Below are 14,842 nucleotides of genomic sequence, written 5' to 3'. Positions count from 1 at the left end.
CAGATGGCTATAGCCTTTTATATACATAACAATTTTACAATTACTGTAATGTGCATATAGTCAATAAATATTATTAATAATACAGTTAATAAGGTGTTATTTAGAATTCTCAAATGCTTATATGTTATCAATACAAACAACGGCAGTGACAATCACAGGTTTAAATAGCTCTAGATAGTATTACTGTCACTTTAACCTTCAAATCAAGCTCGTGACCTTGAAGCACAGGTCAAAGGTCAAATGTAACATGATATTTTAAATCCTTATACTTTCTGCGTGTTGTAAATGACAATACACACTATATAGGAATCATAGTTTCTAAGTTACAAGGCTTAGAAACTTGACAAATTTTAGTGAAATTTTACTTGATTACTAACGTGACCCCACGCTACATCCCTACACAGTTTTAACAGAATTCATAAACTAGTTTTTGAGCTATCATGTTTGAATGGCATGCTCGCGCATACACAAACGCGACCAAAACCTAACCTTGGTAGATATAATTAAAACAACTGGGAAAAAAAACTTTATTCAGGCAAGTAGAAAATTCAAAAATCCAAACCAAACCAGAAGACATGTGAGGGAAGACAGCAGTACAGTGTGACAAACAAATGCACACATAATAATTAGGAAGATGGCAAATGTGTGTTACATCGTAACCTTGGTTCTCTGATTGAGAGACTATCTCACCACTACATACATATGGAATACATAATGTAGTGGAGAGCTACAATAGAACACCAACTATGAGACACAAGATGACGAGACAGAGGAACAAGAGAAAAGAAACAGGAGCTACCAAAATAAGACAGGAAGTAACAAAATGAGGGAACATGGAGGTGTAAGCTTAACAACACAGTGAACAGACGAGAGCAGGAAAACTGAAACTTGTGAAATTAAGTCTAATTATTATTACAAGTTACAAAAGGAGACGCAAAAATGAAGTTGAGAATAAAACATGGAAAACAAAACAGGAGGAAGAAGCTAAGATTTCAAGGTAGCTGCGTATCTTAGAGGGCAAATATGTGTATGTTTCCAAGCAGTAGAAGTACATCTTTGCATAGTTGTTGTACTGCAGATGCTTTGTGTTTCACTCGATACAGAACGACATTATGTAAACTGTTAACCATATTCTTTTTAAGGGTTTTTCTTCTTTTCTTTTATTTAGGCCAAATGAAAAAAAGTGCTGTCATCATCGAGGTTTTTACCCAGTCAAATGAGTTTATATGACACATGAAGTCATTTCATGTTACAGAAACAGTTGCTGTTGATTTAATGCAAATTAAATTAAATTAAATCTGTATCATTTCTCAAAATAAAGATGCTGAACAAAAGGACGGTAGTGTTCCAAGTGTCATGGACTCCTGGACTATGATTTGTGACAGAAAGCAAAGACTTGTGGGATTCTCCTTCAAGATGTTAAGTTAGTGGTGCTGCCTGTTATGCATGTGCAATGTGTTTTTATAGCTGAGCAGTAAGTTTAGCTAGCAACCGGCCACCATGACTGAGGCTGCTGTGGCACGAGAGACATCTGGCCAATGTTCCTGTTCAGTTACTCTGTCAGTGCTAAATGAAGCAGTGATCCTGAAGCTATATGGTGCTTGACACACAGTTCCTACTAAGAACTGAGCTTGGCTGCTTAATTACACTCAAAGCAGGAACTCTAGCAACACTTGAGGGAAGATGAACAACTTTAATAATTGACCAACGCGTTTCGGCTTGTGGCCTTCATCAGGGTCATCCTGATGACCCTGATGAAGGCCACATTTGCCTGATGAAGGAATTCCTGCTTTGTGAATTCTTTCATCCTCTCCATGCACCTTGGAAGCAGGTGAAGTTGTGCCAAAAATTTTTGCTGCTTAATTACACTCAACATCTTTTGACTGACACAGGACCACAGTGACTCCTTAAAATCCCTCAAGTTAATTTATATGGCACCAAATCACAATAACAGTTGCATCAAGGCATCCTGCAGTACATAATAATGGATTGGATTTATATAGCGCTTTTCAAGGCACCCAAAGCGCTTTACAATGCCATTATTCATTCACTCTCACATTCACACACTGGTGGAGGCAAGCTACGGTTGTAGCCACAGCTGCCCTGGGGCAGACAGACAGAAGCGAGGCTGCCATATCGCGCCATTGCCCCCTCTGGCCAACACCAGTAGGCGGTAGGGTAAAGTGTCTTGCCCAAGGACACAACGACCAGGACAGAGAGCCCGGCGACCTTCCAGTTACAGATACGCTTCCCAACCCCCTGAGCCACGGTCGCCCAATAACATTAAGACATGTAGGCATGGTTAAGACAACTTGATGAAGTTCAAACTGAGCATCAGAATGGGGAAGAAAGGTGACGTAAGTGACTTTGAATGTGGTATAGTAGTTGATGCCAGACGGGCTGGTCTGAATATTTCAGAAACTGCTGATCTACTGGGATTTCCCCACACAGCCGTCTCTATGGTTTACAGAGAATGGTCAGAAAAGGAAGAAAAATATTCAGTGAGCAGCAGTTGTGTGGAAATTGTTGGGGATGTGTAGAAATCCCCAACAATTCGCGCACCCCCTATGACCATGTACTTGGTGATAGTAGGAAGGAAAAACACCTTTTAACAGGAAGAAACCTCCGGCAGAATCAGTCAGTGTAGATGACACAGCTACTACTTTATTAAATCTCTTAATCACAATTGAATAGAAAATGCACTTTTAGTATTGCTGTTATATTTATGCTGCATTCTGATGCATACGAATTTTATGTGCTTATCTTTATGAAACCACCTTCTCTGAAGCATATCTGCTGAGATACTCACACAGCACAGTCTAACTGTCCATCCATAATGCCACAACTTGATGAAGTAGTTTTCTTTCAGCTCATCATAAAGAATGATAGACCTGCTGGGTGATTACTGCCCACCGTCTTTGTCTTCATGCTCCGTCTTTCCATAATAGCAAATCTGTGCAAAGAGACGGGCATGTTTGACGTCCTCGTCTTGTTCGCTCTTTGAATATTCAGTGAGGCCTGTCCTTTGAAGCTGCTCCTGGATCTCTTTGTGTGAGCGAAGCAGCTTTATTCATTGTGACTCATGCAAAGTGATCTTTAACCCAGAGGGGAACCACAAAAAACTCTTTTGGGACTTCTGCAATCCCCTCTCCGGTGGATCATGTTTTGGAAGTTAAAATTAAGTTTTTTTTTTCTTTGACATACCAAACTGAGCTCGTGTAGAAATCATTTTTTTCAACATTAAACTTTCTTAATGCATTCAGCTTTGAAATAGTGTTTTCAACATCACTTTTCAAATTGAAATCTAAAACAACTCAGTTCTTGTGTGAAGGCTGCAGTCTGAATATTTTTAGCATGGCAGTAATAGCAATTCTGCAGAGCAGCTGGATTTCTTCAACAATTTGTCTTGAAGATGTCCTGTTTTTATATCAGAGTGTTGTGTAACCCATAAAATCAATGCCCTGGATGATTGTGTGAGGACCGTTCGGCCAGCTGTGTGAGACATCTCATTATGTCTGTGCTCTCTGCGGTATTTTCCGGCTCATGTTGTGCCATGTAGTCATATGGGTTTTAAACATAGAGCGAGAGCAGGTGCAGCCATAGTCCAAAAGCACTGGAGAGGAAACAAACACAAACAACATGCCTTATCCTGCCTTGAAGTGTCCCTCGTCCCCACGGATCTCGGCTGTGCCATCGGTCTGTGCTCGGCTCTGCGTGCGAGCCTAAGCCCAAGCCTCAAATGGCACTGATCGGTACAGTACCTGCTCCTTACAGCCAGCAGGAGTATGCAGGCCTGCTGTGATAAATTGCCAAGCAGCTAAAGGAGGTGAAGGGAAGGGTTCCTCTAAGGGTGTTTTGCTTAATTGCCAGTCCGTTAACAAGTGGTGGAGTTTGATTAAGCGCAGCAGGAGAATAGTTCATGGCTGTCAGTAATGCTGAGTGCGGGACTCCACAACAGCAGATTATGTCACAACATTCAGATTTGATGAGCTGACATCAATAAAGTGACTAAAGTCGTAAAGTGATCACCTCACCCACTGATACCGATAGATTCTATATTCATTCAAATCGGCTGCTGAAAGATAAAACGCTGTTTGTGACAAACTGCTCGCGTATGGGGTGCGCATAATGCTCGGGCTCATATTAGATGCCATAGCAACACTCCGCTTTCATTTCTAATTGCGTGTCTGGTTTCTCTGTGAAACCAGCAGTAGAGATGATGTCAGTGGATGAATTACGGTCCCAGTAGGAGTGACCACAGTGTATATGCTGGGTTTTGTTCCTCAAGATGCTTGTTGTTTACATGTTTTCTGCTGAGCATTTGTCTCAATTTAAGCACTGTTTCGCACTAAATTAGATTATTGACCAGGTTGCTGGAGTCTCACAATTACTTAATTTAATCTACTGTGACATCCAGCCATTAATTATTATTAGGAGTAATTATTATCATTTTTAATAACTCCTCAACACTTGTCCAGACCATTGCTTTTTCTAATATTTCTCTTTCTTTAAAACTTCCCATAATGTCAAATCAGAGGCCTAATGAAGCAGATAAGTGCCTGAAGTAAAGTCCTTTGTCTTGATCTGGCTTTTTAACGGTAAGATAAGTCTCATTAAAGTGAGCTTCAGTTTCACCCCTTTCTCAGAGGCTGGTCAAAAGGTTGTGTAGAAACAAGCAGCTTTGATGTCTGTGAATTTAAGGCTGGCTCGTATGAATGGACTCAAAGCTACTACTCAAAGTAATCCTTGGTATTGTTATAAGCAATTATTTGCTGGCAAACTCTTGGATCTCATGACCTGGAAATGTGTGCCTCACTTATCTTCAAAACCTCCAGCATGGCATTGCAGGGAGCAGCTGACACCTACATGCTTATAGGTGTATATTACAGCAGCCTGCCAGGTGCTTTCCCAGGATGACATAGCAACGATGACTGCTGCATCAATTTAAAACCTTTTGCATCATAGTTGTGTTTGTAACACAGTGTCTGTGCTGTCAAAGTCTTTGTTTGCTTGGAACAAAGAGCAGTGAAATGTTGCTGACTGAATCAATATGGTTGGAGTTTGGGTTTAAGATGATTGCAGTGTTTTGATTCTTGGTTAGCTTTGTGATTTTGTGACCTGGTTGTAAGCTCTTACCATGAGGCACTGTTGCACTTGACTGGCTCCCACATGTATGCAGTGTGTGTGTGTGTGTGTGTGTGTGTGTGTGTGTGTACCTGTTTAGGCATCCTTGTGAGGACCAGAAATTGGCATTCTACTGTACTTGTGGGGACGCACATCACGAGTTTGAAGGCATTTTTGAGGCTCAAAATGTGGTTTTAATGTCAGGGTTATAATGGTTTGGGTAAGCAGCTAGAGAAAGCGTTATGCCAATTAGATGTCCTCACTAAGATAGCAAAATGAGAATGTGTGTGTATATATAAATAGATAGAGAAGTGTGTTGCTTTAAGGGTTTTTTGAAGGAGACAAAAGCCTATAATCGATTAATCGATTAATTTTGATCTTGACAAATGTGTTTAGCAGTTAGCACTGCTGCTAACACTAAATGTGATTAAAGTAGTAGTTTAACTATTTTTAGCTTGCACTTCCTTTACTAAAGGAAAACTTGATCATCACAGTATAACACAAACTGGTCAAAATGGTTTCTCACTGTTCAATCACAGGCATTGCCATTTATGGACACACTTCCTGGAAGTGATAATAACTGGAATTTCTAAACTTGTGTTTAGAGAAATTGTTGAATGCTAAATACAAAGTTTCTTGGCTTTCAGAGTATTTCTTCTTGGTACAATCCTTCCAGTTGGACTGAAGTTTCTTGAAGGCAGTTGCCTGGCTTATCTGGACTAAAAAGTTTTTTTTCCCTTTTTTTGTTTGTTTGGGTTTTTATTTTGTTTTTTATAATTTCTTTTCATTTTCTGCTTATTATTGTCCCTATTTACTTTTTCGCCATCTTTGTTGGAAGCTCCTTTGTGAATTCTAGTAGGGTGCCTAGGGAGCAGTAATTATTCATGACAACACAAACCCCATCTCCCAAATCCCTATTTGCATATTCAGACCTAATCAACATGAAAAATGGTCATTAAAGTGAATCCGGATAATTACATTTGTTTTCAACCTCCCACGGATCCTGATATCAATTTTCACCTTAGCATGATACAACTTAGTCACCGTTTTCACTCCCCAGAGGTGGTCTCAAGCTTATTTCACACCGCAGCCACATCACCCATAAAAATCTCAGTTCCCTTTACCCTTTTCATGAGCCCTTCCTGCATTTAAATATATTTTTTTATATCCTTATCCACAGATCTGGTATTTTCCTGGATCTTCAATGAGTACCCGACATTTGTGAAGCAGGATACGCGTCGCTTCATCTCCCAGGAGACAGGGAATCTGTACATTGCTAAAGTGGAGCCCTCAGATGTTGGCAACTACACTTGTGTGGTGACCAACACCGTCACCAAGACCCGTGTCCAGGGCCCGCCCACTCCACTTGTGCTCCGCAGTGATGGTGAGCTCACACTTATGTCAGTTAACAGCATATAAGAACACTGGTTAGTGAGACAAAACGGTTTTACAGTTTTGTGATAGAATTTATAGACTGTTGGGGTGCACTCATCAGAACAGTCATTTGAGTAAAATGTAACTAAAATATATATAAAATTAAAGGTTTATTTATGCATGGAATGTTTTGGAAAAATGACATATAATTTAATTAGTTAAAGGCAATATTGGGCAGTATGTAGTCACTGATTTACTTCATTTCCTAAAGTATGTGCTTGTACTTGTACTTTGTTTCTTCATCATTCTGCTGGGTCTCAGTCTATTACTCAACCTTTGGAGCAAAGCAGGGTTTATTTCAATGCTGACAAATTATTGCAGTTTAACACTACATCCCACAAAAATAGGATTTTGCAGTGTTGCATGCATATGCATATTAAGTGCACATTGTAAATGCAATAGGAAATATCATCATGAAACATCTCGTGTTCTACAAAGACAAACCATTAGTGTTTTTCTTGAATGTTTGGTTTGATAACAGATTTCTATTTCCTTTGTTATAAAAACAAAACAAAACTGCAGCTTCTTTGATATAACAGGAAAGCCAGAATCACTTGGCTGATTTAGTGCAGCGCTCTTTAGAATTTGTACAGGTCAGACCCATAGCAGCAAGCTAACATGGCTACTGTTGGTACCTCCCAAAAAACTTTCTTTCAAAGAACACGAATGAAATTCAAAGGTTAATTATCTCCTCCTCTGCTAATTTCAGCCTGTCCTTTTACATGTGGACCTAATGCTTAAGGCTGGCCTTATCAAGCCACTTCAGATGAAAGGTCATTCTCAGCAAGTAATCTAATTGTAGGCTTCTATCCCAGAAGCATGTTCGATATTCTTAAGTAATGCTGAAAAATATGAGAATGTCATAAAGGACATTTAATATAATCTTCCCAATAATGACAGATGATTTGATGTAATAAAAAAAAAAAGACATTTAAGTAGGCTGAATCACTTCTAATCACAACGCACACTTTAAGCTTTTTTTACATGACTTACATGCTATACTAGCTCAGTTATAATAACCTATGATTAGAAATAAAGGCTTGCTTTGATTTACGTTAATGACCACTGGTCATGAATATTATTATGTGTTAATATTAATATTGTTTTAAGTTTATGTTTGAAACTTAGTTTCAACGTTTCTAACGTGGATTTTCAATATTTCGATTTTGTTTTAATCAAAATCAAAATGCTTAGTTTAAGTGTTAATTTATTTTTAGCATGAGGTGCCAAAAAGAACCAAAATTAAACTCTTGACACAGAACTTCATGAACAAAAACCAAACCTTTATTCAGGCGCTGTATGAAGTCAAAGTATCTTAAACGAATGCATATTAGGAATAGCAAACAGAGAAAACAGCACAGGTTTAGTACACAGAGAACTTGACAAACGACAAAGGAAGACAGCAACTATATATATGACTGTAGCAGAGGGGAGACACCTGGGAAACTAGACACCGGTGAACTAAATTAGATAATAATTAATGAGGAAGTAAAACTGAAATGCCCATCAACATTAAACAGGAAGTAACATGAGACAGAGATGAAGCTTCACAAAAAATTACGAGACATTTGGGAGACTAGGCTAAACTAAATGAATGATGCAGCTGGTCTGAACTCTAAACTGGGGGAAAAAACAGGATAGAATGTAACAACAATGTAACAACAACTAAAAACTAAACACTGAATGAGACGATGAACTGGATATAAAATGAAATAATAAATAGAAGCCAAGACAAAGGAAAACTAAAGCTAAATATGAAACTGACAGTTACAGTAGTAAAGAAACTCTAAACAGCAAATGTTAGGAAAACATCATCAAACAGAGAATTTAATAATAACCCTAAATTCAAAGTCTAAAACATAGGGTTCAAAACGACAGGACATAACCTTTTTATACAACATGAAGTATTTATTGCATTAAAATGTAATATGTTTATAGTAAGTTCACAATGTAGACACAAGGCTTCATGCCGTGCAGACGTCCCATTCACCAGGAACAGAAACAGCCTTTCCAAACCAGAACTGACAAGTTCAACCAAACTAACAAAGACTGAAACCAAAGACATACTCGCTTTATTTTTGTTTCATTGAAGGACATTGTAGTTCAGTTTTCATCTTTTTTTTTAACTAAAATGTTTTCCTCACCTAGTTTGAGTTTTTCAGTTTTTAATTAACTGTTATAACCTTGATGGTTTTAAGAAGACTTAATTTTCTATGAATAAGTCCAATATATCAATGTATTGAGTTTGAAAACATTTAAAGAGATTAATGTTTTTATAGATAAACAAACACAAACAAACTCAAAAGTTAAATATTTTGAATGATTTAATAAAGACACTTCCCCAAAGACGCACTTTTTCATAATTATAAAATTACTTTTACCTGCAATTTTGCTATTTTATCCAGTGTTTGTGAGTATACACACTAATTTAATAGAAGAAATAAACACAAAATATTTTTTTACATATTATCTTGCTTACAGTCATCTGTCGGACTAAAAAAAGTTGATGAAACTAATAGGGGTGCAACGATACACAAAAATCACAGTTCGGTTCGATACTTTGGTGTCACGGTTCGATATTTTTTCGATACAAAAAAAATGTTCATGCCTTTTTAATTTGTCGTTTATTAAAATTATAATAATTTTAACTCAAAAGTACAGTTTTTAAATTTAATGTTGCTGAAACAACAAAGTAATAAAAAAAATATATATCTGATCGAGAAATCACTCATCTTTGGAAAAGAGAGTTTATTACAGAGAAATGGCTCTTTCCAAAATAAAAGCTATACTATACGCTTCTTCTGGGCTATATTCTCAGCAGCATATTAAACATATCAGGTCCCCATAAGGAGAATCATGTGCTAACGGCTGTCTAAATGACTCGGGTAAAGTTTGTAGCATGCCTGCTTGTTGTTTTTGTCTGCTTCCACTTGTCTTTGCACGAGGATGATGTCGGAGTAAATGTGCAGTCATATTCGTTGTGTTCCCACTAGTGCTGTCAGCGTTAATCTCGTTAAAATGACGTTAACGCCACAACACGGCAAATCTCCGTTAACGAGCTACCGCGGATCGCCCCGTGTGTGGGGCTGGACGGCCAACACGTTAACGAGCTAACTGCGCTAACACACTAGTTCCCACCAATGTAATTGAGCATTGTGTGGCACATCCGACATACTGTTTTACTTTTGTCCATGACGCGCTTACCTTCAGGATCATACGTCACATGAAAACCAAAATAGTTCCAAACGCCAGATCTGAATGAGGGTGGGGGAGGTTCAATTTGCCATGTTGCAACGAGAGCTTAACTTCTGTCTTGCTAGCTTGCCCTGCGCTCAGTGAATCTGTGTTCGACTACTCCGCCTAGGCTGCACTGTCGAGCGCAGATCCACTGAGTGCTCAACACAGACAGCATCGTCAGAAGAAAAGTTGATAAAATAAATTTAAAAATGTTGTATTGTTCGATACATATGCGTACCGAACCGAAAGCACTGTATCGAACGGTTCGATATCGATACGAGTATCGTTGCACCCCTAGAAACTAAATCTAATATCAAGAAGACGGCTAAGCTAGTTGGTCAGTGGTGAGTCCAGCAGAGATTTCAAAGCACTTTCATTCTCTGCTTCTGCACTTTTTTCATTACAACATTAGTTCAGCACAGCAGCAACACCAACATATCAGGAGTCAGCTCTACCTCACAGTCATGAAGTGGAGCTCAGGTAGGGGATGCGGGTGCAGGTGGGGTGTGTGGGGGTGGGGGGGTGTTCAGGTTGGCACATTAAATATGTGTCCCCTACAAAAGGTTATGGTATGAGACAATTACCCGTCCACTTCCTCCTGTCTGCTTTAATATGGGTGATAGTGCTGTGGTTAAGTTTCAGTGACAGTTGTGATAAGGATCTGAATGAGCTTTCACAGTCACTCAGGGAGCCATCCTGATAACACATGCCTCACCAAATCAACGAGATGAAATTGGCCTGTTTCCTCCATCTCTAGAGCTATTTGTGCAACACAGCCCTGAATTGCAGCAAAGGGGGGAAAAAACCTGTTGTTACATTGGTGGATGACAGTACCTTAAAACGGCATTTTGTGCACCCGGGCTGAGCGCTGGCAGAGCTGGGAGAAATGACAGCACGCCAAGTAGCAGATTCATTGATGTAATTTACCTCAGTGTCGTTTTAAGGGAAACGGATAAAATTCACAGGTGCTTTTCTTTCCGATGGATGTAAGACACGAGTCTCAAATACATCTATACCAAAGCTAGAACAGCAGAAAATCCACATTCTGTCTTCTTCTCTGTCTATCCAGAGACTTTTAGCATGCACAGCAGCAATATTATAATCCACCAGAGCTGCTTCACCAACAGGAAGCTTTGTAGACACAGTGGCAGCACCCAGGGGGATTTTATGGGCCCATTTTCTGGTTCATAGCTGTTAGCGCTACAACAAGATGAAACTCATCTGGATGTAAAAGCTCAAACCATCTATGAATTCTCAGACTGTTTGGGTTTTTTTATTTTTTAGGTTTTGTCAGTTGAACATCAGCGTGTCACATGTCCACATGGAGAGATGTGTTTTTTGCTTTTTCTTTTCATTACTTTCAACGGGAGGGCATCCTGTGACAATGCTGAGAGCAGTGCTGGTGTCTGCTGCTCAGCATGAAAGTAAAAAAAAATACTGCTGCACACAGAAATGTTTTCAGCTGTTGGGTAGCAACAGAAGAAACCACAACGCTGTATTTTTGACTTGTTAAACTTGAATAACAAAAATCTTTCTTTGCACTAACACTCATTTGCATTTCTCTTTCAGGTGTTATGGGTGAATACGAGCCAAAGATTGAAGTTCAGTTTCCAGAGCTTGTTCATGTTGCCAAAGGATCCACTGTGAAACTTGAATGCTTCGCCCTGGGAAAGTAAGCTCACTTTTAGTACAAGCTCAGCATGCTCACGACCATTTAAAAGAAATATGTTGTGAGAAAATGTTACGTTTTCGTAACGTGTGCTTTGCCATTTCGCTACAACCCTGGTATGTTTCACGCCTGGCTGCACATCTGACAAATTTGAGAGTGTCGTGGTGTGAGGATCTTCAGCTAAAATATACAGCTTTGTAACACAGTGTACTGAAGCACAAAACACACGGCTAAAGTAAAAAAGTGCTGAACAGTTACACTAAACTCTGTGGTGCTAGGTTATTTTTGCAGCTTCACATCCACAGAGAATGAAATCCCCACATTAAACTTTCATTCAGAATCACCATTAATTGCAATATTTGTTGTTGCTTTTTTGTCTCCAGTTTTGTCTCTTTATCAACCACAGTAGATTTCAGTTCAAACAGTCATGATGTTGATTAACTTTTGAACTTTAATTCAAATTATTTGCATTCACTGCTTATGAATTACAGCATTTTTTATTCACAGTCCCCCACTTTCAGTTCAGTATTTACACAGTTGACTGATAGTGACTGATGTTGAGGGACGCCATTATTAGGCTGAAAAAAATTCAAATCAAATCAAATCAAATCAAATCAAATCAAATCAAATCAATCTATCAGACAGGTTTTCAAAATTTTAGAAGTAGCCAAATTAACAAAGTAGAAGCAGTGTTATAGTATTAGCATGTATGGCTGCCAGTAGAACTGGGTCTCTAGTTTGGATTGGTGTAACAAACAAAGTAGCTGGATGAATTATGAAGTGTACAAGGCTATACTCTGCTCAGCCAAATGCTGTAAAATGGATCTGACATCACATCAGACATGACAGTGCAAATGGATAAAAGTGATTGGGAATGACAACAATTTATCCAAAGTTGTAGGCCATGTAAAATCACACAGTGGGGTCACCAGATGCTGGCCCATAGTGTGCAGAGGATGCCAATTTTCAGCAGTCTGTCACTAAAAACCTCCAAACTTCATGTGGCCTTCAGATTAGCTCAAGAACAGTGCACAGAGAGCTTCACAGGTTTTCACTGCAGAGTAGGTGCATCCAAGCACATGCACAGTAGTATAAAGCACGCTACCACTCGACTCTAGAGCAGTGGAGACATGTTCTCTCGCCCCTCTGTCTGGCAGTCATGGACTGGTGTTTTCCAGGAGAATGGTACTTGTCTGACTGCACTGTGCCAAATATAAAGTTTGGTGCAGAGGGGATTATAGTGTGGGGTTGTTTTTCATGAGTTTGGGTCGGCACCTTAGTTCCAGTGAAAGGAACTCTAAAAGTTTCATCATACCAAGACATTTTGGGCAATTTCATTCTGCCAACTGAGTGGGCATAGTTTGGGGATGGCCCCTTCCTGTTCCAACATGACTTTGCACCAGTGCACAAAGCAAGGTCCATAAAGAGATGGATTAGTGAATTTGGTGTGAAAGATCTTGACTGGCCTGCACAGAGTCCTGACCTCAACCCAATAGAACACCTTTGGCATGTATTAGAGTGGAGACTGCAAGCCAGGCCTTCTTGTCCAGCATTACCGTCCTACCTCACAAATGTGCTTCTGAATAATGTTCAAATATTCCCATAAACACACTCGTAAACCTCGTGGAAAGCCTTCCCAGAAGGGTTGAAGCAGTTATAGCTGCAGAGGGTGGGTTGATATCGTATTAAACCCTATGGATTAGCAATAGGATGTCACCAAGTTCATATGCATGTGAAGGCAAACGAGCAAGACTATGAAGACGTTTCTGTAAGAAACAGTAGAGTAGATGCAGTTTCTATATTCAAATTGATATTTTTTGTACCATAGAATATAACAAAGGCATCAAGGTTACATTTTATTTAGTTCATTCACCTAATGCACTTATTTTATCTCAGTGTAGGAGTCTTTGCCATTTATCATCAGCAAAGCTTCCCTGCTCTCGGTTTTATTGTGTGCATCTCCTCACATACATGGAGTGGACCAGAGGAGCTCGTCTGCAATAAAGGTTTCTCAGCAACCGTTAAATCATAAAGAGGGAGAGAAAGGAGAGGGAGAGGACATCTTTTGCAAACAAACGTAGCTTTGGTGCGGCACCTTCAAACAGCGCAATCAGCGCACTACTGCTGATGCCTGGTGTATTCACAGAACAACACACAATTTAAGTTTGTCAGTATCCAGTATCACATCAATTTACAATCCAAATATCAGATCAGTGCAAACCTAATGCTTCATGTATATAAGATACCTTTCCACATAACAGATACTAATATATGCAATCTGCTTAGCTAGATGATTTGAACACCATCATGTTCTTTATGAAAATTATGGTGCAGGACATTTACAGGGTGAGCCATCTGAATTTGATCCACAGTGCGCAGAGTCTCCTCTTGAAGCTTGGATCTTATAGATTTCAATTCAAGGTTAATTCGAGAACAACATCCACCAGTCTTGAAAATTACTGAAAGAGTGAAGTATGACTCAGTGATGGTTTTACTAATAAAACATTCTACATTCTGGCAGCTCATACTCTAATTCTGCTTTATCATTTCCAATAAAGGTAAATGCATATAAATATTTTTGTCTCTTGTGTCACCCTATCAGCTTCAAAAGCACGTTTACCTCTCTTCACAGCCCAGCACCTTCTATAAGCTGGAGGAGAGTCGACAATGTGCCATTCCCTAGGAAAGTGGACATGAGAAAAGCCAGCGGCGTGCTGGAAATCCCATATTTCCAGCAGGAGGATGCCGGCACGTACGAGTGTGTGGCTGAAAACTCCAGGGGAATGAACACAGTGAAAGGAAAGCTCTCTTTCTACGGTAGGTGATCCAGTCGTGCATGAATATTTGACCACCGTGCACCACATCTGTCAGACCTGCTCAGACTGAAAGGCAGCAAAAGCAGACACAACTTTTTCTCGCAAAGCCGGCTGCGGCGATCAGCAGAGGCTCGGCGTGGCATGCGCGAGGAAAGAGGTTTGTTTTAACAGCACATCAAAATGATTAAAGGCCATCAGCCATGATGCCTCTAATATTTTGATCCAGATTAAAGGGTGATGTGGATGAGGCTGAGCCCTTGGATACGACCTTGTTGGTGAGCCTCGTATTGGGTTTCCACCAGATGGCATCGTGATTCACGTCCAACTTGACGGGAGATCAAAGCTGTTAAATGTACTATACATAGACCAGTGGCACATATGTCAGGGCCTTAATCTGCACAGCAGCATCTGGATCAACGGGAAGGGGGTTAGGAGATTTCAGTCATTGTTGCTGACAGTGTCACAGTTGATGCCACACCCACTGAGTTCAGAGCAGAAGCAGAAGTGGAGATTACCAAAGACTATTTAATTCCAAAATTAAACACCCACTGTGAGAAACATT

At 39.6% G+C, this 14,842-nt stretch overlaps 1 protein-coding gene across 2 annotated transcripts in view; it reads left to right on the top strand.

The window, feature by feature from the left end:
- The window catches only part of cntn4 (contactin 4), a 191,719-nt gene that overhangs the window by 100,654 nt on the left and 76,223 nt on the right, over window positions 1–14,842 (top strand). For both annotated transcript variants that reach the window (XM_087840514.1, XM_087840512.1), the window contains exons 6-8: window positions 6,305–6,508; window positions 11,365–11,467; window positions 14,097–14,281. In XM_087840514.1, the coding sequence (XP_087696640.1) occupies window positions 6,305–6,508; window positions 11,365–11,467; window positions 14,097–14,281 (492 nt within the window). The remainder of the gene's footprint in view (window positions 1–6,304; window positions 6,509–11,364; window positions 11,468–14,096; window positions 14,282–14,842) is intronic.

The sequence above is a fragment of the Neolamprologus brichardi genome, chromosome 5 (assembly GCF_056152115.1).
Source record: "Neolamprologus brichardi isolate AB-2024 chromosome 5, ASM5615211v1, whole genome shotgun sequence".
NCBI lineage: Eukaryota > Metazoa > Chordata > Actinopteri > Cichliformes > Cichlidae > Neolamprologus > Neolamprologus brichardi.
This window is presented reverse-complemented; position numbering and strand designations above follow the sequence as displayed.